Below are 25,019 nucleotides of genomic sequence, written 5' to 3' on the forward strand. Positions count from 1 at the left end.
TTTGGTATAATCTTTTCTGATATTGTGCATGTTCTGAAGTCAAACTTTATCTTTTCTGAAACTTCAAAACAAAAAATAAATCAATAAAAATGTATGTGTGCCTGTGTACGTAAGCTATTAAACTGGACAACGCTCATGAGTATGGTCTGCAATGCTGTGTATTAAACCAGACTTTCAGACCAAGTGAATTTGTCAGAGAAGAAAAAAACAAACAAATAAAAAATCCTAAATTAATAATGTAATGATTAACATTTATTAAATAAATAATGTGATTAAAATAATTAAAAAGATGAATTACAAGTAAAATTGAGTTTAACAAGTTGTTTACAAACTTTGTAATTAAATCCTTCAATTGTGTATGCAAGCAATCAAGGTGTGGTTGCATGTGGAAGGTTGCCCCAACATAAAATCTGCTTGGCAACCCTAGGATTTTGGGACCTTATCCTGTACCTTATATGCATTGATACCATACTGGTAACAACTTCATGGTTACCATTACAACTTATATCACAAAACATTGAAAAATAATTAAAAACAACAAAAGTTAAAAAATTAGCATCTGGCTGGGAAAAAGTTATCAGTCTGTTTTATTTAACATTTCATACATTGTCTTGTTTGGTTTTTGAGATTAAAGGCACACGGATTTGTATGGAAGAGGATTAGGGCCACTGAAAAAAAAATCAACTGATTTTTAAATTTTATTTCAGTTTAATATGGAAAAAAGGCCAGAATTCTGACTTTAATCTCAGAATTGTGACTTTAATCTAAGAATTCTGACTTTTTTCTCATAATTCTGACTTTAATCTTAGAAAACTGACTTTTTTTCTCAGTATTCTGACTTTAATCTGAGAATAATTACTTTTTTCTCAGAATTCTGACTTTCATCTCAGAATACTGACTGTAATCTAAGATTCTGGCATCTTTCTCAGTATTGTGACTTTAATCTCAGAATACTGACTTTAATCTAAGAATTCTGACTTTTTTCTCAGAATTTTGACTTTAATCTCAGAATAGTGACTTTAATCTCAGAATTCTGATTTTAATCTCAGAATTCTGACTTTAATCTAAGAATTCTGACTTAAACTGAAATAGAATTTAAAAATCAGTTACTTTTTTTTTTTTTTTTAGTGGCCCTACTCCTCTTCCGTAGGTTTGAACTGCTCAGTCAATTTAATAAACCAAACTCTGCTCAACCTTTCCCTGCTGGTTGTGTGTTGCCATGGCAGCGGTTGAAATGACAGTCCTCAGGAAGGAGCCAATCAGCGGCCGCGCTTAGGTGTCTGGTTACTCCCAGTCAGTCCACGCTAGATGGCAGAGGGGAGGGCTTATTCCGCTGCTCCACAGAAATGGTAACTTTGTTTCGCGGGAGGAGAGCACTTAACTGAGCCGAAGCGAATAAACGGGACTCCCAAACTTTAAAACTATCTTTTAATGTCCATGTTTTTAAATTTGAACAGCGGTTCAGTCAACGCAGAGGAAAGCTAAAGCGGAATGAGTCGCGCGAGCGCAAACCTGTTGCCTGTCTGCTTGTCCGTGTAGTTAACTACAATCCAAGATGTTGCTTTGTGGATGGGATGGCGTCTGGAGCCGCTGGTGTGTGGATTCTTAGCTTCGCCGGAGTACTCCAATTTGTTTCTCAGTTAACTGTCTGATTCTCCTTCCCGGGTAAGCTACTTTTGAACATATTACATTTTTCGTTTGTGTTTATTATTATTATTTTATTATGTGTGTGTGTGTTTGTGTTTGGCTAACTTTAACCCATCTTTAAAACCTCAGGGATTAAGTAATTTTGAGCAGACTTGATTGTTTTCGGTGCGTAGTTAACAGATGCCTAGCTACAAACCGTTGGATTTTTTGATTTTACAAGTTTGTTAAGCTTATGTTCACATTTGGACCACATCTGTAAAGATGCAGCATTTTGGGAGGTAGAGAACCCCCCACAACAAAAATAGCAGATACTTTGCTGTCTAACAGTTTCCAACATCTATCACTTGAGCAGTTTAGCTAATGTTGACAAAATAGACCACATGTTTAATGTTTTAGCACACATTTCCCCTTGTTAACAAAGCCTTTAGAGCCATATAATCAGTATTGACTGAAGGTTTTATGGGTTGGTATGTGAGAAGGCATCTTTAACCCCCCTCCCCCTTCATTAACATTGAAATATACTAAAGTTAACTCAGAGTAAAAGGTCAGGGGGAAGCTAAGCTAAAGAACATTCCCATCCTGTGCTGTCATTGTAAAGGTGATCTGAGCATCTTTATGGGGAGAAAAGTGGAAAGCTGCTCTTGTGTAGTGAAGAAGGCAGACTGTGTTTTAGTTTTGTTTTCAAGAAGAAAAAAAAAAAGGAAAAAGAAATGCTCTCCATGTCACAGTTCTCATAGCAACCCTGTGATTAACAGAAATGGGGCGGATGAGGTCCAGACCAAAATGAGAAATGAAGCAAGGAAATAGTCATGGCATTTCAAGACAGACTTTAGTGGAAAACAAGAACTGTGGATAGGTGGATAAAAGTGTTTTTTATTTATTTGTGGAGGAATATTTTTACTAGGAAGTGCCAGAGTTGACCCTGTATTGGCCTGTGTTCTGAGTAATCTGGAAAACTACATCTGCTAATGCTGTAGATGGTATGTAAAACACAAAGAATGTGAACCAACCACTTTTTTAGCTTTTTTTTATGTAGATGAGCCAGTGCTGTCACTTATATCCTGCTACTGTTTCTTTCACATAAAACCCAGCTAGGCAACTGCATTTATAGTTTGTAATTTATCTTGCAATAATGCACAGCTTATATTATGTGGAGGTCAATGATCCTTGACTCCCTTCAGCTTAGATCTGTGATAAACAAAACAAAATCTAATTCTTTTTTTTTAATTAGTTTTATTTATTTTTGGGTTACTAACATAAATAAAGTCCTGAAACTCTCCACCATTTTGGTTTACAAACATATCACCCAAGAGTATGTGCATTAGGTTTTTTGTTAGTTTTAGACAAAAGTAAGTAGCATACAGAGCAAGGAGAAACTGTGTAATAACTTGTAATTCAAAAGAGAACTAGAAATGGGTCGTTTTTATTGTTTGTTGATCTAAACAGAAAAAAGCTTAACTGGTGCTACTACAAAATAAATAAAAAAATAGAAAAATGTCCTGTTAGAGCACCAGCATCTTCTACACTTTCCCATGGCGGACACTATGCTAAAGCGCCCACATGTCATAACTTTAACTTTCCATCTCAACAACATCCAGATGTTTTGCCTTTTGATACAACACCAGATAACAAAACAATTTGCTTTTTAAATTGACAAAGTTTATTTAATTCTCTCTTAACTCTTTAACTCTTACTTTAACAATTGCATACTCGGGGAGTTATGGTTGAAATTATATTTGAGGGACCAAGACAATAATTCATTGCATCTTGTCTGTCTCTGCATGGCTCCATCAGCTGGATTAATTCTTTCATAGGTTTACAGGTTTCGCTGTTAAACTTATATATATATATATAATATCAACATTCATACACTTGTTTAACAGCATTTCAATGCAAATGCAAGGCTACATGTCAGATGGATGGTGGCCTCTGTGGGGGTATAAAGAGGAACAATTTGTTACAACATTGACCATTCTGATATTATGGTCAGCACAGGCTGTTTTTTGTTTTTTAACTAGGAAAATAAGCATTGGATTTCCATTTGAAGTAGACCACTGAAAGTTTTTTTACTTCTAGTTTTCTATATAATCGGATTTAAAAATAGCAGTTTTGTGTTCAAAAGAATATTAAAATAAAAATAATGTTTGTTTGATTTTCTCTACAACTCATACAAGTACTTTACTACAAAGCAAAGCTGCCAGTTTTGGGGAAAAAAAGGAATATTGATGATTTCAAATCTTGCAGTAACGATGCTGATTACAGTTAGCCTAATTATCTTCACTTAAGGCAAGGCAAGGCAAATTTATTTGTATAGCACAATTCAGTACAAAGACAATGCAAAGTGCTTTACATGATTAAAATACAGGAAGATAAAACAAAATCAAAGCAAGTAGGAAAAAAAAATAATAATAATCAATAAATAATAAATAAAATTAAAATACTTTGTTTTCCTCCCCCAACTGAATGTTATTTTTAACTGGAATAAAAATAAATCACTTGTTTTATGACATGTAGAGATGGAGCCTTTGGTCTTATCAACATGGAGAAGAGGTTAGATTCACAAACAAAGAGTTTTTGTTGTTGAGGCCGTGCATCCAGATGGATCCAGGGTTTTGGAAGAAAAGATAATTATTCAAAATGGGGTTCCAATGTGGAGCCGGGTTTTAAAGTTACTCTGTGGCCGTGTCACAGTATTACCAGAGGACCTAGAATTTACTACTTTTTTGGTGCTTTGTACAGTTATATAGACGTGCATTTCTTCTAAGATGTTTATGTAAAGATACCCTAGTGTGGACTGGGCACCCAATCACCTACCTGTCCACTGCTTTTCTGCCAGGGTAACAGAGCGCTGGTGCCTGTCTCTAACAGTCTATGGATAAAGAGCGGGGTACAACCTGGACAGATAACCAGTCCATCGCAGCCTGCATGATACCTCACTGTTTAGTTAACTCCTTAACAGCGTTGTTTCAACCCTATAAATCTGTGCGCAGACCCATAGCACTGCAAAATTACACAACACACAATATTTAAATGCATATGCACAACATATCAGTATACTTGATTCCTAAACTGATGTTCTAGATGAGGATTTGCTTTAGTGTTATCAATCTGCAGGGTTGATATATTTCGCTGTGTTTGCCTTTCAGGAGTTCACTGATTCTCCCCCTTACATGTCCAGCCATGTGGGCTAATAGAGATAACCTTATCAATGTGTGCTCATCGCTTTTATAATTTTGGACAACGGAATTCATCTAAATTTACAAAAATACTTTTGTTACTGAATTTTCCTGGCAAGAAAAGCCAGCATTCTTTTTAAACCTCTCTGTTGGCACCCATCACTGCCTCTGTTCTCCATTTCCAGATGTCCTTGCCAGCTTAGACCACAGTTCTGATTTTTGGAGGATATTATCAAATTCCTTCTCATAGCATTTGTTATGATTTTTGCTTCCCAAAACTAGAATATATCTTTCCTATAGATGAGTTGCTTTTCTCTGTTTTAAAGAGGAAGCTTTTGTTCTGTGTTTTAGAAATGGATCATCCTTAAAGAACAAAGTGAATCATTTTTATACGTAGTGCCTAGAAGTGGGCGTTTTCTTATTCATTTTTCTAGGGAACTGTTTTCAAATCCATCCAAGGAGTTGTAATGGTGTCACACACAGGAAGGTGGGTGGAGGGGAAAATCTTCACAAGTGCAAAGTAAAAATCAGGTTTCCAGGATTATTTCTTTGAAATTCTCTCACCAACAACAGCAGTCTATTACTTGGTTGGTGTTGTTCTTGGATACCTGGGAACAAAGATCCAAATAGCAGGCTCTAAAATGGTGAGGCCTTTCTGCCTTCAGATTGCTGAACACCCTCGGTAATGAGCAGAACCACGGCCCAATGAGAGGGTAGTTGGCCCGTACAGCGCTCTCAGCACAGATAAAAAACATTCCACTGTAGGTCTCTGTTGAAATAACAAGGGTCACAAAACAATCAGCCCTCACAGCACCCGCTCTCCTCTTTCTCATTGCTAATGAACAAGATGGTTGGTATCCCACTATATGCTCTAACTTCACGCCTCCCTTTGAGTAGAATGGTTAACCTGCATTCCTGCATAAACATTTAAGCTGGTGAAGGGCTTACTCATTAACTCCCTTCAGAAAACTCCAATTCATAGAAAGGACATTGTTTCACATATTGCTTTCAGCCAAAAAATGGAACTAATGAGTCTGGTGGCCCAGTTAACTGCAACAGTTTATGGAGAAATTATATTCAGAAAACAGAAGGGCTTCATCCCCTCTCTATAGCCTGTTTCCCACTTAAAATGCCGTATTAACGTGTGTTTTTCAAACACGGGTCGACCCGCTAACAATCGGCATTTGTATTTTCCTTACCATTGGCAAAAAATGCTGGGTCTAACCCCTCGCTGGCAAGCTGCATGGCCTCTGTTCCCGCAGCTGCATATCTGGTGATGCCATCACGCTGGGATAGCCTTGATGATGTCACCACTGCAATACTAATCAGGAAAGTAAACAATCGAGAGAAACATGTAAGGAAGCCAGGACATAGTCAATGCTTAATTGTTTCGCTCTTTTGTCCCTCCGAATATCTCTTACCAGTGCAATGCCATGTTTATTAAATGTAAACAAAATGGCTTTAGCTTGTTAGATAAGACGCAAGTGGTGCAGTGTGTTGTTGTCCATATATTGTGCTCAACTTTCTTTAGTGAGTCAACCCGCCTCTTTTGTTCCCAAAACATATCGATCAGAGCCGAGCTAATTTTAACACGGGTCGCTAGCCAAGTCGTTTGACCTGGGTAGACACGCGTTAGTGAGCTATTTCCGCTGCCATTAAAAACCGATCGTTACCGGGTTTAAGCTGTTTTTTTTTTCTTGTTTTTTTTTTTTTTTGGGGCAGTGGGAAAGGGGCATAAGTGAAAGCTTTTCAAGTTATAGAGGGGATAGTTTGATCCAAATCTTTTGTGTTTTCCTTCTTTGTTCGTTTTTTGTTTTGTTTTGTTTTCTGGCCTTGCAGAGTGTAAATTGCTCCATAATGTATTCGTTTACATGTATGTCTGCATCAGCCACTTGACTCCCCAAACTAAAGGTATGCCATCTATGGAATCCTTATTGAGGCCCACGATGACTCAGACCTAAGGGCGAATAAAAGACCTGACAGGCAGGTTATACTCCTGCAGCACTGTGTCGCAGTGAGCTTGTTGCAGATATTTTTGATTTATGCCCAATATTGAAGCGTGGTCTGTCCTATGTTATTCCTCGCCACAATGCAAGAGGGACAATCATGAACTCGCTGTGGGTCTAGATATGGTCGAGTCGGTGAGGAAGTGGAAAAACGCAGGAGGCGAGTTTGTATGACAACGGAGGGACATGAGGGCGAAAAAGAGTGGGGATCCAGGTGGAAAAAGGGTCCCAGTGTTCTTGCGCACCTTTGCTCTTCTATTTAGTCCAACTTCACAAGTTGTTTTCAATGAAAGCGGTCATAAAAACAAAACATCCTTTCTGTCTTACCTGCAACGCTATCTGCGGCACTGTCTGCGGTCACCTACAATTTTGGGGAGGTGCACTGCAGAAGGGGGGGTGACACATTTGCGTTCACTGCGACACACAGACAGACGACCTGGTTTCTGGGTATAAACCAGTCTTAAGGGTGTCTAAAGCTCAGCCCAGGGACCACCAACAGACCCTGGGCTGCACTTTGGATGCCCTTAGGCTAGCAACAAAATCTAGACCATTTCCTGTGTTCTTGGAGACGTTGTTAACAACAGATGCACCAATAGCTGAGTTTAGTGTCTTCAGCGAGTATTAAGTGAGTTAGCCCCTCCCTGCTCCAAAACACTGGAGCCCGTTTCTGCAGTTAGAGAGAAAAGGCCGTCTCTACTCGGTTTGCCCACCGAACATGAGCCACACATGTGCAAAGCTTCCGATGAAACCCCCTGAGTTAACCTCATCCACCGTGTGCCTCTGTTAACTTCCTTTAGGCTTAATTGCTTAACAAACTTTCGTTTTTTTAGTTTCAGCTTTTAATCACCTTCTGAAACACTTAAAAAGTGCTTTGTAAAGTTTACCTTGAGTTTTAAATGTATTTGTCGGGTTTTTTTTGTTTTTTACGGCACTAGCGGTTCGTTTTTCTGGACAGTAGGCTCACAGGAAAAGGGGTATGGGAGAGGGGAAGAGCCATGTGGCATGCCCAGATCAAGGAACAAACCCTCCGTACATGGGCCGTTTGCTCTAACCATTGCGCCACCAAAGCACGCCCATTTATAGCATTTTTAATCACATTCTGTCTTGCTAATATTTAAGTACTTATAATATGCATGTAGGTGAAAGTGATTACTTCATGACCCCCCTCCCCTACGTTAATAAAACATTCCAGTGAAGAACCTTCCAACTTAGGCTGGATCCTTTGAAGACCTCAAAAACAATTAAGGCTGGAAGTGGTCATCTGTGAATTGGGAAAGTCTAACCTTCCAGCCTCAGGGTAGAGGTGTAACCCTGACAGCATGAGGCGTGGACCTATGAAGTCTCAACATGATCTTTTTTAATATAATTTTTTTCTGATATGCATTTTATTTATCAGAGGAAAACTCAAATAAATATGGCATCATTGTTCTGACTGGCCTTACAGAATAAAAGGTCAGCAAACAAGACAGGCCTTCAGCAATTTGTGTTGTGATGATTTTTAGCTACACTGCTAACAAGGTTTACAAGTGTAAATCACATTGGATCCAAATCTTCCTTTGGCTTGAGTTTGAGGACAACCTTATATTGTAAAGGGCCGAACCAGGCAGGTAGTCCAGCGTTTTACTGGAAACCCCCATTTGAAAAAAGTGAATTTAATTTTTTTTAAAGGCTCTAGTTAAGAAAATCCATACTGTCCCCCTTTTGTTTCATTTGGGAAATCTAGTGCTCTTGTGTTTTAGTCAGTAAATAACAATTTCAATATCATTTTGATGATGAGTTTGTTAACTTTATGTTTTAAAATCAGATCAAGTAAGGCACTGTGAAATAACAGCGAAATTAGCAGAAGTGCAGCAATAGGCTTTTTGTTGTCCTGCACCGATTGGTCTGTGTTCTCTTTATTTTTTATGACATTTTTTTCAAGTACTGTAACATAAACTTACTTTATTCACTTTGTTGGAGTTTGACAGGGAATTGTATAAATATGGAACTTTGAAATAAACCGTCTGTGCCTTAGAGCCTTTAGTAGATTTAGTGATTTATTTATTTCAACAGAAAAAATAAGAAATGACTAAATACATCAGAGATAGATAATCAGAAACTTACGAAACTCTTCAGTTCATGAATAGTTTTTTCCCAACTGCCACTTAGAGTTTTGACACCTATTGACACGAAATGTTGGGTCCACTAATTATTAAAAAAACTGATGCGTATTTGATATGGGATCACATTTCTGTCTTCTGCTAACATGATAAGGAGGTGAGTTCGATAGAGGGATGTCATGGCTTAAGATGATTTATTTAGAAGTAAAATGTTTCCTTTCATGCTAATTTCAGTGTTTGAACCTCAGTTGATATTTCCAAGCTATTGTATGGTGCATCTGTTTTTATAGGAGATCCACCTAATGGCTAAAAACAAGCTTAAATCTGACATTACTTTGATTAAAAAGTTCCGACGTCAATGTTAACATCAGTTTACTGTTTGGGGTTTGTATTGTTGTTTAACCCATGTTTTGTAACAAAATCGTCTTTGGTCCCTTCAGACGTGGAACTGTAGCATCGTGCAAATAGTTTCTGCACAGCCTGTTAAAAGACAGAAAAACTGGAGCTTCCTGTTCTGCTTACATTGTTAACATGCCATTGATGAATCGGGAAGATTAGAAACTATTGTAACCACTGTAGAGCTGTGGCTGGAGTTCAGACAGAAACTGTGACAGATCAGGGGCAACTTTGCATGTGTTTTTATCTCATTCACGTCCGTGTGTGAATGACTCAGCCAGCAGATGCTGTGGAGTAAACGCATCCTGTTCCAACTGGTTGTATTGGTTTTATTTCCATACAAATTAAAGTCATGTTGAGTTTCCTGGTGTATCAGTTGAATGTCATGTTATGCTTCAGGTTTTAAAACATGACACAAGCGAAACAGCTTTAGGTTAAAGGGCCTTTAAGTTTTGATTCAGCCTCAAGCTGATCTTGATCTCCCTGGCAGGACTTGGTAAATAAATCTTCTATACTATAAAATGTTACTGAATTCAACATCCATATACCGTTTTTTTGTTCTGTTGGTATTAGTAATGTTTTAAATTAGATTGACTCTGGCAGAATCCAAGTTTATTTGTGTTGCTGACTATTTACTACCAAATAAACACTGGGAAATTTATGACTGTATGGTTCTAAGGCAGTAAAAACGGCAGCTTCAAAAACGATTTCAAACATATTCAAGACTGTTTAGTTGCTGACATGAACAGAATTTAGACCCAGAGGTCCTGCTTTGCATTTTCTGAACCCGGAGCTCTGATCAGCTCTTATTCCTTCAAAACTCTTATTTCTTTCTTCTAACAAGACAAAAGTCAATATAGCATTTTCTCGCTTGTTATCAAGTTAAAAGAGCAAACAATAAACTTGGAGGTGAACATGAGCATGCTAATTAGATTTCATATGACTTTAAACAAAACTTTTGGATGAATGTTTGTGATATTGTATGCAGATGATAACTGGTTCTTCTCTACCTGTGCAGGGAAGATGCATGTGTCTCTGGCAGAGGCCCTTGAAGTTCGAGGGGGCCCACTGCAGGAGGAGGAGGTATGGGCCCTGCTCAGCCAGAGCGCCGAGAGCCTCCAAGAACTCTTCAACAAAGGTAGAGCTGCACCTTATTTTGCTTTTTATCTTTTCTGATTATCCAGTTAATAATCCATCATTCAGAGAGACTAATAATTTATTTGATAGATTTTTTTTTCAGCAAAGTAAAGAGGGGGGTTAATAGTTTATTTATTCCTACTTATTGATCTAATTTTTTTTTTTTTTTTCCAAAGAGCTGTCACATTAACCGTAAAAAGACAGATAATAGTTAGTAGACTTGACTGCAGATCTTACTTAAAGTAAATTTTTTTCCAAAAAAATACCAAGGACGTCAAATTATAGACATGGTTAATTTTCAGCTTCCAGAGACATTTTATTTTTTGAGAAATCTCAGGCAGTGTCTGAGGGAAAGGTACTGAGGGAAGTTTTACTCCAGAGACACTGGAGAGGATGTGAGTCTGCAGAAATCGGCGTCCTGCATGTGGCTTTAAAAACACTTAAGGAGGTTCCTGCTTTCACTCTTTATTCCAGTACCTGATAACAACCAATGTGTCATCTAAAGAGTTGACCATTGTAGATTCCCATGAAAAGCAGTAACTTGGACGTGACCCTGTGCGTAAAACCAGCCTGACTCCATTTTCTGGTTTTGCTTACTGTGCTGAAAAATCTTATCAGCAAATGTTTCTGAATAATCCTCTAAGGTCACATTTATGAAAAGATCAGAAGGCTTTTTTGGTGTGAAGGATTTTTTAGATAAAACAAGAATTACAGCTGGATACTTGAAGGTTTTCCATCTTTATTTTGTGTTCCTTTTGCTTTTTCCCCCCTGACATTCCCAGTTGTATTTATAGCAGCATTTTATCCTTCTACAGTGTGTAGTCGTACAGTGTAACTTGTGGCCACTGGACTGCTGAGTGAGGCTAAAATTTGAATAGCAGATGTTGGACCCGGCAATTATAGTCCGTGAACTGTGTAAAAGTCTGTTTGCATCAAGAATTTTTTATTAATGCTCTATATTCAACCCTTACAATCCAAGCAAATTGTAGTTTAAAAATCTTAGCTGCTATTTTGAGTCTTTGCAGATATTCTCTTTGATATTGGCTGAAAAAACCCAACATAGAATGTAAACAGTTTATCTAAATTTAACCCTCCTAGTTTCTGTTTATCTTGAAAGATGTGAAGGTGTGTAAAGATCAGGAGATTGTTAAAGTATTTGTAAACGAAACCAGTAGTTTTTTTTTTTCTCTCCATGCATAAATTGCAGTTTAAGAATGAATGTTTTTGAAAAACTGATGGGAGTTTTCCTGATTACTAATAGAATTACCTTCCAATACTCCCTACGTTTAATAATATTAGCCTGTAAAATCATTCATGTGTTTTTTAACTTTGTTTTTTGTGATGTTTAAACCTCCAAACTTTAAGGATTTCATGTCACAAGTCAAAACATAGTTTTTTTTACTGCAGTCCCAGCTAAGAGGCTTTCAGGGTTTGTCTTTAACAGCTGCACAGATCTAGAAATGGTACTTCTTTTGGTTTTAGATCAACATCAAATGGAAGGAGACATGTTTTTTTTGCAGGTTTGTGCGTGCTAGCTAACTTAGAAGTCACCTCCTCCTAAATGTGCATGGGCCAACAAAAACAAAAACACTGCCCTACTTCAGAGTTGTGGTTTTGTTTCTTTATTTATTATGAATTTTGCATGAACACATTTTACTCCTCTGTGGCATTTTTGTGGACTGCCTTATCATCAGCCCAAACAAACGCCTCTTTGCTCTCTCCTCTGCTCGTTGTTTATGTCCTCCTCTTCTTTCCCTCATTTTTCTTTCTTTCTAATGTGAAAGGCAAACCGTAGCCTCAGTCTCACGTCTTCCTTTTCTTCTGTAAGGTATTTTCATGCATTTATTCCCACCCATCTCACTATAAACATTCCTAGTTTTGCTTAAAAAGTATCCCCACAGAATGACTCTTCCATCATTATGCTCACTGTAGGGATAGTGTGAGTTTCAAATAATTTGCAGGCTACTCAAAGTCTCCCGAGGTCTTTAACCATTTTCGAAACAGGCATAAATCACCTCTTGGGGTAGAAATATGTGTTTTCAGGAAAGTGTGAAAATTTGCTCTACTTAAGAGCAACAATTCAGATGAATTTCTAATCAACGGTTGTTTAGTTGCCCATCAGACAGCAACAAAACATTAAATTATGAGAAAAATCATGATTCCTTGTGATTGAAACGTCTTTGAATGGTCAGATGGGTTTAAACAGGAAACTTGTATTTACTTTGTAAATTCCAGCTATTGAAAGCAGATTTTTTTATCCCGGCTCGTCAAATTGAGCTCCTCTCTTCCACGCTCCGCTCTTCTCAAACTGAAGTATGAGTCGAAGAAAAGAATTTTGCAGCACAGCTCAAACATTCCTTTGTATATTTTTAAAGCTGTCTCTAACCATAGCACTGCCTGTGGCTTTGTAGGAAAAGGGATTTATGCTGTGTAGTCATTCCCTTTTCGCTTCCATGCTTCAAGATTTTTGTTTTTGCAGAGTAGGCAAGCAACAAGTGTTTGTGTTTACTTCAGTCAGCTCGACTATCCATAAACACTAGAGCTCTTTGCAGGAACAGCCACTGTGGATAGACATGTCTAAGTGTGAGACATTTGGGCTTTAAATGTCTGGACAGAATTTGATAACTAGTTTTGAGATTTAGAGGACTGTACTTTAACGTTTATTTGTCTCTGTGCTCATTTGGCAGTTTTCAAAAGTTCACCACTGTCTTTTATTCATGTTTGTGTTTTATTGTTTATTTCCATCTCCAGACCCTGCAGCTATGGGCTTCATCATCTCACCCTGGTCCCTCCTGCTTATGCCCTCTGGCAACATTTCATTTACAGATGAGTATGTCACTCAGCAGGACTTGAGAGCGTTCACAGCCCCAGAGGTCATGGAAGGCATCTCTCTGAATACGGTTTCTGACATTGAAAAGGTGTGTACTGATGGGTCATGCATACTGTGACAGAAACATAAACATTCTTCCTTGTGTCTTTATTTCAGTGCATTGCTACCAAAGTTCTGTGATGCACTCCCGAAAATAAAATAGTGTAGAGCTTTGTAAACATCCTCCCATTTATTTCCTTCTTTTATCTAGTAGCATGTTGTCTTTCTTTTTTTTTAATGTGACATGAGTGAGAGTGGAGGAATCAAACAAAAGAACAAAAGAAAACTGTCTTAAGCATCTTCAACGTATCAATCTTTAGCAGATTGGTGATGGCAGGAGTCTTTATTTGTTACCTTAAGGCAGTGGATCCGTAAGAGTTTTTCTAAAGGATCACCAACATTTCAAAATCCTTCGTAATTTAGGATGGACCAGGTTTAAAATCTTCATAGGTTAAAACAGAGTACATTTGCTGTGAAGCATTCATCCAAAGCATTATGTGCTGTTTGTTTTTAGTCTTTTTAAAGTAGGCCACTTCTCCTTACAAAGTATGGTTAACTTTAAATTGCTTCTTACATCTCTGTGCTTCTCTTTGACTTGACTTTAAACTCCTGACTAACCTGAATCTTTTTCTACGTGGTGCCTTCCACATTAAAGAAGGTTGTGGTTAATGTGTTCACTGACTCGATAAAGGGTAGGATTTTTGTGCGGCTGACGAGTCAATAACCAAGTCGGATGCAATCAAGCTGACAATCAGCTGATTCCGATCAGTAATTTGTTTTTTATTCCCTCCATCTTTAAGTAAAGAGATTTCTGTACAGTTGAAAAAAAAAAAAGAGTCTCTGCCAATGTTCAGTCCTAAGGTCCTTAAGTGTAATCTATTAATTCAGACTCGCCATACCAGGTCTTACTCTATTGCTGTTACAATATACCAGTTCTCCTGAATTACAGCATTTATCAATTCATTCCTGTCACAGTAATCATTTCTAGCTCATATGCTGAAGTTTACATAATAAGGTTTTTTGTTTGCAGTTCAGTACACCTGTGAATAGTGCTGTAAAGGTGACTATCTCTCATGCTGAAGACAAAAAACAGAAGTCGTTTTTTTAAAATAAATCAATTAAACAGTTTTTTTGTTTTTGTTTTTTTTTATTCGCTGGTGTGTAAATAGAAATGATAGTCAATGAGATTTGGTAGAACTTGTTCCGACCTTAAGTACCAGACTGAAACAATGGGAGAATCTGTCCAAAGCTCAGAAGTAAACCATCTTCTGCTGTTGAAAGAATCCCCACAGCCCTCTCATTTCAAATCTGCTACTCTGGTAGAATAACTGAAGGCTTGCATGACTGAAAACCCGTCTCTGGCTCAGACCCACTAACCTCAAACAGCTTTGTGCTGAGTCAGTTTTCCGAGCCTGTATCTGCCTCTCCAACTGAGTTATTTTAGTGCAGAAGTTAAATATCTGTTTCCTTCGTTTTAAGACTGAGTGTAAATACATGTCAGCTATAAGAGCCAAGGCTTTCTTTTACTGTGTTCAACCTGTGCTTTATTTTATTCCTCACTGTCAAGTCTTCAGGAACTTTCTGAAAATGTTGCTGTGTCTTTAGGCTCTCACTCAGTCTGTTACTAAAAGACCTCGAAAGCTATGTTGCATTCTTTGGCAAACCCTGAATTATTCTTTACTCTACCAAGCCCAACATTCAGGGGAAGTCATTTCTCTCCAAGGCAATGAGTAGAGAGTAATAACAGGAAAATGGAAAAAAGAAATTAGGGAGAGACTTTCTCTATGTTTGTGTGGGGAGTAATATTCAACTTCCATTCTCTTTGGCGGTTGGTGATCCTTTACCTTTATGGAATTAAACTTTGTCTTTATAACAAGGGTGCACTGATATATTTGGAAGATCAGTAATTGGCCAATATTTCAAAGTGTAACTGATCTTATGTATTTCTGCAGTGGGCTGAATAATCTTCCACCATCAATGCTCTAAAGTTTGATTTATATTTAAGAGCAGTTATTCAATACTTTTTATTGTATTTATTTGTACTGCTGAATGTTTTTCACTATAAGCTCTTATAATGGCTGGAATTATCAGTTATTAAAAAAAATTTGTATCAGACAAAATAGGAATTGACATTCCAGGGCTTTTAAAGATTGTTGCATCCCTAGTTTATATCCTTCATTCTTTTTATGTACATTTCTGACTTTTCAGTTAATATTATTATTTTTTTGAGACCAGTGATTAGTTAAATAAATGTTTTCCTTCCACAGATGCACATGTACTCACTGGGGATGACATTGTTTTGGGGAGCAGACTATGAGATTCCCCAAAGTCAGGTAATATATTTTAAATAAAGAAAAAGAGGGAAAAAAAAAACATTCCACTAACACCATACCGGTTAGAAAAGGTTTTGTTAAAATGTAAATGGTCCCAGAGGCTTCTTTGCGGCCTGTGTCAAAATGTGTATTTGTTTTAACATCCTGTTACATCTGGCATGACTTCTATCAGGAAGTCTTATCTAGAAGAGGAACAGTGTTTCTTGGAAATGTTCTCTGGAATGCATTTGGAAAATGAAGATGGTCAGGTTCCCCCCGCATCTTCATGACAGTCATTCAAGTGAAAAAACATCCATGCTTCACAGGAAGATCTACTTTCATTGCACACTTTTTTTGTGGTCTATTTTTGTAGCCATTGAGTTTATCAATACAATCTAGGCCAAACAGCTTTAATGAGAAATAGATAGCAGATATTTCTTGGGATTTTCCCCTATACTTATCTATTACACCAGACTTGACAAAGGAAATTTATTATTATTTAGATGTCATAAATGTATGTAATTTACATGTAGTTTACATGTAGTTAGTTTAAAGAAATTCTAACAAAAGGTTCTTATTTAAATTATTTAGTCTTTGTTTTATATAACATAATTTTAAAGGAAACCACAAAGTAATTAAAATGTAGTTTTGCAGAAAATGTGGCATCTAGATTCCCTAAAGCCATAACTGAAATCACAGAAGGATTCTAGTTTTTCACCTAGTTATTGCAGTCCTCTGTGAGTAAATGGTTCTTTTGGTGTTTTACTATAAGCGATTAAAATAATTGTTTTATTTTTTTCCATCTTTTTATTCTAAAATACATTTTGATTGAAGCTATTTTCAAACAAGGTAGTTTTTATGAAGCGTACAAGTTCAGATAACTTGGTAAGATTGCTTCCCATATTGCTTATTCTTCTCCCTGTGCAGCCCATGAAACTTGGGGAACATCTAAACAGTCTACTGCTCAACATGTGTGACGATGTCACGTTGAGTCGAATGTCGCTGCGAACGGTGCTGGACATCTGCAGCAAACACATCAGAAACTCCAGCTGTGACCCTCCTTTCTCCTACGTTCGGAAACTGGTCCGTTTGGTACTTGGCAGTCTCTCTCAGGTATATGCTTATCTTTATATATCTATATATATCTATATATATATAGATATATATATAGATATATATATCAGTTTTACCTTTTTTTTTTATCCTTACATTGTTTCTAACTTGAATCACCTTTTCTCAGCTGGATGGTCTGCTGACGGATAGAGAATCTCTTCCAGAGCGGAGTAAGGAGATTCGAGAAAGGTTGAGAGGCAAAGGTTTGCCATCCGGTAAGATGAGCTGCTTTTAACATACTCTCTATACTGGGAATCCTCAAGGTTCATTGCTAGGCCTCTTGAACCTGTACTCTAAGCGTGATTAAAATGCGCTTTAATGGTTCATATCGAACCTAGGGAGAACAAAGGAACATCTAAAACTTCAGTAGATAAATAACTTTATACAACAAGATTCTTTACTGCTAGTAATGGATGGAAGTAGGGGTGGGACATATATCTAATCAAAGTTTCTCAAGTTTCCCCACCCACAATAGTTAAAATGACTATCGTAACCATCAAGTACAAATTTGTATGACAGTAAGCCATCTGCTTCTGTTTCACTGTTAGTTTTATTTTTCCCCACACACTTTAAATGCATCATAAACCCTTCTCCAAACTGGATTATTTTCCGAGCTTCACGCACACTACAGCAAACAAGAAAATATGGAGACCGCAGGTGTTTCATCTGAGCAATATATGGCAGCGGTTTGAATTTCACACCGAGGCCGTTGAACAAAAGATGGTAATTTGTAAGACGTTCCGTAAAGCCACTGCTGCGAAAGGTAGCAGTATAAATTTATTCCACCACCTAAGAAGTCATCCGCTGCAAATCAGCTGTGAAGCCGATAGCGATGGCCTCACCGTTTGAAAAAACAATCACATATGAGAGAAAAAGGAAGAGATGGAGGGAAATCACAAACACTATTTATTAAATTATTAAATTTTTTTTTTTTAGATGCTCTAATACTTGTGTTGTTATGTGGTCTTGTTCAGAGGCTTTGCAGGCATTTTCTAAACTTGGCAATGTTCTCAAATTTACAACCTATTGCGCTTTTTTTTAAATTCCCAACACTTAAAAATCAATACAGATAGTTTTGAGATGCTCATATTTTGTACAGTATTTCGACATTTGTTTTTGTAATTTGAGGTCAATTTCTTTTTTCATCAGCATTTATTTTAAATGATTTTTACATTTTTAAATTGCTTTGTTTCCTGTTTGGTTTCTGGGATCTTGTTAAAGGTTAAATACTATTGTTTGTGTAAACCTTTGCGCTGGTTAAAATAAATTTTTTTTTTTATTTGAAACCAAAAAATTTGCATGCCAGTTTGAATGAGTGAAGCTATTTTAGTTACTCTATTGTTTTTGAAGGTAATTTAAACACATTATGCTATTTATCGTGTATCGCGACTAAAGCCCAACTATATCATGTTAGTTTTTCTTCGTATCGCCCACACCTAAATGGAAGTATGTTTTCCTCTTAGAGTGTCACCTTTATTTACGCTGAAATCTTCAGAGCAGCAAGACAAATGAATTTAACAGATAGCTCAGTTGTGCTCATTTGTATTCTCAGGCCTAAGCTTTGGAACAGAAAAAGACCTCCAAAGAACAACACACAAAAACCTCTAATTCATACTAAGTTCGGGAAAATATGACAGACCCTCCTCTGTGGTTTTTTGATCATACGGCTTTTCTCCAGGCCATGCGAAGGACGGCCAAAGCCATGGCCGTCATCCAGGTTATGTAAGCACTGCATGATATTGATTAGATTCACATTTTTGAGTCACCAGTGAAGCTGCTGGTTTGCTGTTTGTATCGGTGCTTTGTTTGCCTGGGTTAACGCCAGCCTGGGTGAGGGAAACTACATGCAAAGAGGATCAATCCATTCCTTAGCATCGCTCTTCTGTTGGAGCAGCTCACTCCCTCACTCTTTCACCTGTTTCTTAACCATCTTGTGTTCACCCTGCTCAATAGATAGATTGCTGAATAAATAGCTGTAAAACGGAAGTTCTTCCATCAACCTAGTTTTTACTAAATAGTAAATATATCTGAAATATCAAGTTTCAAGTTTATGGGCAGCTAACCAGTAATCTAAAACACAGCTAAAAACCTACTGTGAAAACATGGATGTTTACTATTTCTTTCTATTTAATGTTTCTTTAAAGATTGAGTTATCGAGGAGGTTAATCTGGTTGCTTTTAAATTAATGTCATTTCCTTTCTTAGGGAGGAGTGCCGCCTCCAGAGTTTTGGAGCGATACAAAGCCAGAGCTCAGGAACATACCGCTCTAAACCGGGGCCTCAGTCGCTCTATGGGCGCGCTGCCGATGCACGACTTGTTGAAAGGGGACGATGGTGCAGCGCCCCAGAACTCCCTGTCTGACTATCACACAAACTCTGACTCAACGGCAGATTTCTACCCCAAAGCTCCTTCACTCCAGCACCAGCTTTCTTATCCCTACCTGCATCCTCTTCACCCCCAGATGAAGGGCCGGCCGGTGGAGCTGGACCGCAGGTCTTTACCCTACTATGTCACAGACAGAGGGCCCAGTCAGCCCAGGAAGATCTGGGCTTCCTCTGTGGACCTGGCTTACATTGACCCAGAAGCTCTTCGCTTTGGGGCTTTGGAAGATGCTCGGAGAGGGAGCAGTGCTTTAAGTACGCAGTCTGTGGGCAGGCGGAAATCCCCTTTGTCTGTGGCCAAGGAGGGGGATTATCAGTACTCTGAGATCGGTGGACTGAAGAACAACAGGTCTTCTCACTTCTCGGCCCTATCTGTCGGCTCTGGGATCCCTGGCGCATATGATAGGATCAAAGAAAAACAGAGGAAACTGGAGGCTCTGCAACAAGCAGTCAATGGTGAGTAAACCTGCCCTGACTAAGTGTAAGTTCAGAGCACTGTGTTCTGTACAGCTGTGGATCTTCAGATGCCTCACTGAATGATTCAGTCCAGGTCTTTGGCTTCAGTACCAGAGAGAAATATTTTTGATAACTTCAAGTTAGGAGGGAAAAGGAATGTAGAAAAGAATGATTCACTTGGAGTCTTTATCAGAAGTAATTTGTATCATTGACTCTATGTATTTGTATTATTTATAGAGTTTATTTGTTTGTTCTTATTTGAAAATAATACTAGATAACATTTTTACCCAGTCTGATCCAATAATCAGTACTGATAAAACGGTTTAACAGATTAAGATTTAAAATGGATTCTTTTTAATCTGATCCAGTCTGATCTTAAACTGGATCAATTTCTAGCTAGCATTTTATTAATATTCAGCAATAAATTAAAGCTGTAATGGTAGCTATTTGGGGCATTAAGAACACAGGAAAATTCATTTTTCAAAAACCGATCTTTGGTTAATCAATCTTTAGGAATTGATAAGATTATAAATTAAGAATTGGAGAGTTTGGAATTTTGTTTTTGTTTTTCACACTGTCCTAGTTTAAAATATGAGTATCATTCTTTTTTTTATGCAGCAAAACTATTTCCAAACCAGGCTTTATTGTTATGTGATTTAGAACATATTTTGCCGAAGGAACATTCACGTTTCTGAAGACAGAATTTCCTTAGCTTGCTTTATTCTTTTAGAATTGTTTATCTTTTTCTGAATGTTTCTTAACAGTGTGCTAAATGGAGCGCTGGTGCATTTATTATCCACTTATGTGTGGATGTATTTGCATAACGTCTACAAAGAGATGAGTTTTCTCTTCCAATAAATCCTTAATTGAATGGAACCTGAAATCATTAGTCATTTTTTAAATATATGAAATGCATAATTACTTAAAAATTAATAGGATAATTTCTTCTATTAATTTTTAGAGAAAAATTTTAAATTTTTGCAACACCCTGCCGTTTGATCAGAAGCTTTAATCTGTTTTCTGCTTTGTTAAATTAATGGTTTATTTCCCAACATTTGATTGCTTTAAATCAAGTAGCCACAAGTTTTACAGCATATGTCACAGACAGTAACATTTTCAGGAAAGCTTTTGAAGCTATTTTGGCAGCAACTGACTAGCTTTATGATGGTGTTTTAACCATATTTTAATGTGATTGCCCTGGAGGGAAGGAGAAAAATGAAAGTAAATAAGAAATAACTTGGCAACTATAGCCTGCAGTAGAAAAAAAAAGTGTTTCATTTAATTTTTTTTTCACTTCGTTTACAGCAACATTCACCATTTATTAAAGAAGCGGCTTTTATCACACATCCTTTAATACTGGACAAACTATCAGCGCCTTCTTTGCCCGTTTCCGGCAGTAATGCATCCCAAGAAAATAATTTAGGAGAGAAAATGCACAAATGGTATAAAACCAGTCTTTTACCTCCTAAACTTTAAATACCTGCATTGCATCACATCTCTCATAACAGATGCTTTGTCATTAGTGTTGCGCAATTTAGGGGTTTCTTGTCAGACGTCATGTCTAGGTAATGTATTTTGTAATAAGTGTTTAGCAGAACATCCTTTGAACATAAAGTGTGGTCTCTCTGCATTTTTAAGCTGTAACAAAAGTTTGATATTTTTCTACAGCCCTGAGTTATGAGCTGTTTTATTCCATCCTTTGTTTTGGAGGAGACGTCTAGGTTACTATTGAGTATTTGGGGAAAACGGAAAGCTAGAGTGTGTAATGAACTGGGTAGTTGAAGCAGGCTATATTTGACAGCTGGAGCGAAACGTTGACCACAGTAGGATGATGTGAACAGTCAGGCACTTGGATTCGTTACCAGTCGTGTAGATGAGTTTAGCTGCTGTGTGGAGGGAGCATTGGTTTGAATGGAGTGTCATCTGTGTGGGCTCCTCGGGGTATTCAGACAGAATGAGTCAGCAGCACAAAGTTTTGCCCAAATGAGTGACTCTAATTAAAGGACGGTATAATTCTAGCCTGTAGTTGCCCTTTGTGATTTACAGGGGGGAGGGATGTTTGCACAGTCACATGTTAACGTACAAAACAATTGTTGCACTTGTGTTCTTCCTTAGGATAAAAGGCCGCAGAGTTTATGTTGCTCTCAAAGGTTTATTGGAATCTTAGTAAAAAGCTCCATAGGGAGGCTGCTCTAATACAGCAACTCGTATGTACCTGCGTGGGTTTGAAGGCCATCTGGAGGAGGTGGAGAAAGATGAAGGTTAACGCCAACATGGTTAGCTTCATATAATAAACCACAGTCCTATATCTATACTTCCCATCCCTTGTATTGATTTTCTACAGGCTCCATCTACAACCTGCTTGTAGCCTCCTTTCTTTGCTCGCTACTATTCTATTTGTTTAATATATTCAGGGTTTTGATTGAAGATGTATTGATAAGACGTCATGTGATAAAAACACAATTACTATGCACAATAGCTAAATAGCTAAATTTGTCTGCTTTTTAATATAGAGTTTTATCATAAACATTAACCAAGTAGTGGAAGACGTTACCCTAAAATAATTAATTCATGATTTTTCATTTGTTAGCGATGATTGAAAGAACTGTTCCTTTCAGAATTTGGTTGGTTGAGACTTAACATCACTAATTATGCTCTCCAGATGTTTTATATATTGTGTCAAAGTGAATGTTTTCTGTCCTGCAGTAGGTTCCAGGCCTGTTCAGTGTCCATCCATTCAGTTTTTCTTACACACTTAATCTTCTAAAAGCTCATACTGCCTATTGGCTGGTGCCCATTTCCATAGGTCATTAGACGGAAGACATTTAGGCTTTTAATCTTTTTTCTTTAATTCTGTCAATTTAATTGATCTGATTCATTTCTAAAACCACACCACTGGATTATTTTTTTATGGTGCTGTTAAAAAGATTCAGCTTCTTGTCCTGTCAGAATGAAACTAGTTGGTGAAGGATTGGCCACAGACTCCAGACCAGCACAGCCAATACAGTGTGTAATCACAGTATTAGGGGTTGATGGTGCAGAGTGTCGAATGCAAACTCAAGTACCTGGGGTCTGTTTATTATGAAGGTTAAATATTTCTTAGTAAATGCAAAGCTTGTTTGTTTTTAAGATTTTTATTAAAGGAATAAAAAAAAATAATGAATTTTTCGCTTTAGTTTAAATAATCTGGTTTCAGTGAGCTGCAACTTGAGTTATATATATATATATGCATATTTTTTGTTCATCTAAAAAAAGTGTTGTATAAGCTCAGTCTCTGATTCTATAAAGCTCCAAACTGATTCCTTTTTTCATCTTTTAGCAAGTCTTTATGTTGTCCGCTCGCCTCGGTGTCCAGGGGCATGTTGCTACCTGACCACCTCTTTGTCTTTCAGTACCCTGGCAACTCCGAACCTCCCCCCCTTTGCCCTAAAAAGCTTTAGCCTTCAATGAGTAGAAACTTTTCCTTTCAGACCCTGAGGTTGTAATTGGAGTCATGCATAGCGGATGAGGGAATTCCTAAGATTATTGGAGTTTTCCGGCTCTCGGTGGCAGGTTATTCTGCTTTGAGCTGGGGTCGACTCCAGTAATGGAAAACAATAAAAGAAGACTTCTAAATGAAAGAAGATGGGGAGTGTCTCTGTGTAGGTGTAACCACAAAAAGTCCAGCATTATGTCTTTAATTCCCTGTTTTAAAGATTCTTCAGTAGAAATGGTTTAAAAATATGACAGATATTGAATATTGTATAATTATTTCCGTTGAACGACTAATCGCACCTGTGATCCGCACCCTCTAGATGTTTGGTGCTTGTATTTGTTTTTTTAAATGAATCTTTTTGAAGAAAATTTGAAGCTATGACCATTAAAAGTATTGTGAAGGATTATCACGATTTTTTTTAAAGACCCGCCCTTTCCACTGAAAAAAAATGCACATGCACAGCCCTGTACCTGCCTATTAAATGCGTGCGAGAGCATGCTCAATCCCATTTCCCCTCGTGCACGCTCTGTTTAAAAGTTGCTGTTCTCATAGCTCAAACATGCTTACCGTGTCTGAACGCCAGCCCTAAATCCCTCAATCACTATATAAAGCGGGGACTATAGTGGACTAAATAGCAAACTCAGTTAGATTACTATTCGGACATATGATCGCTGCTTTTTGCTCCACGTTTGTCACTACACTCCACTCCAAGCATTCCAGGATATATCTCTCCCTTCTGAGGCCTTTCTTTTCTTCTCATACACTTCATAGTCACTTTTTCTTTTACGACCCTCTGCCATTTTCAAAGAACCGCATTGAGAGATGTGAGCTTTATATGACTGTCTGAAACCGTAACACTACGCATCTACGCCTGAAAGTGCGCATGCGCAGAAAATATAGCACGTAGGACGGCCTTACGTAAACATATCACCAGAATGATTGGCAATTAGGAGGACCAATTATTTAGATGATCCACCCGGAAATAAATGATTGACATCTAAACCTTTAAGTTGGTTTTCATAAAACCATTAGGACTTAATTGGAAAGGTTTTTCCTGTTTGGAATTGTGGAAGCAACTTTAACTCATTGCAAGGTAATGGAGTACTAGTCCATTTATCATATTTTAGTAATATTAATTTAGAATAGTCGTCCCTTTCAGCTAATACATTTCAAAACATGTTCACCTATGATAAAGGAGATGAGTCTTTGTCCCTTCATTTCCACCATGAAGTGTAATGGTCAAGCTGATACTATAACTTTTTCTGGAAGTATGAAAATATTTTGTAGTATTTCTTTTTCCGACCACTCACTGGCAATGAACAGCAACTTGTGGGGAGGGGGGGGAGGTCTTAATCACTGTTTTCTCCACACAATGGTTCAAGAAACCATCACTTCTTCTTTTCTCTTTAAAGAAATTTCAACTGGTTTTACTTAGCAGCACATTAAGACTCCAGAACCCATTGTTACTGGTAACAAGGGTTAGGATATATTTACTCTTTTATTTGGAACAACAGCTGTTTGTCATAGACGGGTTCAGCAGATGTTCTTGAGAGCATAGACCACTATAACAGTCCAAATTCATATAGTTTAATAAAACAGGGAAGTAATGAAGGACTGGTCATCTGCAATTCATCAGTTGTTTGTTTCCCATTCAATAAAAAGTCACATTGTTCTTTTTTTTTTTTACTTATCTTTCTGGGTAAATTTGTTTTCATGAGCTAAATGAGATTAATAATTTCTCTGTATTACCTTTTTTCTTTACTCATTAGGTTTTAAAGATCTGCCATATCAGGTTGTCCGGGCAAGTGACTGCATGTGCGGGTAACTGCATGAGTCTGCCGGTTTCTGAGAAAATGCACACGTCTTTTTAACTGCATGGGAAAAGTGCACAAACCATTTAGTCTCTGTACCTTTTTAACAACAGGATTGCATAAAAGGAACTTGTGACTCAT

The 25,019-nt window shown here is 37.5% G+C and overlaps 1 protein-coding gene across 6 annotated transcripts in view; it reads left to right on the plus strand.

Moving 5' to 3' along the window:
• Positions 1–1,327: 1,327 nt before the first annotated feature.
• ptpn13 (protein tyrosine phosphatase, non-receptor type 13) overlaps positions 1,328–25,019 on the plus strand; it is a 46,329-nt gene continuing 22,637 nt past the window's right edge. For 3 of the 6 annotated variants that reach the window (XM_015376371.1, XM_015376373.1, XM_015376374.1), the window contains exons 1-7: positions 1,328–1,665; positions 10,343–10,462; positions 13,213–13,379; positions 15,598–15,663; positions 16,570–16,755; positions 16,883–16,970; positions 18,960–19,592. In XM_015376371.1, the coding sequence (XP_015231857.1) occupies positions 10,348–10,462; positions 13,213–13,379; positions 15,598–15,663; positions 16,570–16,755; positions 16,883–16,970; positions 18,960–19,592 (1,255 nt within the window). In that variant the 5' untranslated portion in view covers positions 1,328–1,665; positions 10,343–10,347. Of the gene's footprint in view, positions 1,666–10,342; positions 10,463–13,212; positions 13,380–15,597; positions 15,664–16,569; positions 16,756–16,882; positions 16,971–18,959; positions 19,593–25,019 lie in introns of those variants that run through there. The other 3 variants (XM_015376376.1, XM_015376375.1, XM_015376370.1) reach the window with 2 other exon arrangements.

Source organism: Cyprinodon variegatus, unplaced genomic scaffold (genome assembly GCF_000732505.1).
Source record: "Cyprinodon variegatus isolate N-32 unplaced genomic scaffold, C_variegatus-1.0 Scaffold134, whole genome shotgun sequence".
Taxonomy (NCBI): Eukaryota; Metazoa; Chordata; class Actinopteri; order Cyprinodontiformes; family Cyprinodontidae; genus Cyprinodon; species Cyprinodon variegatus.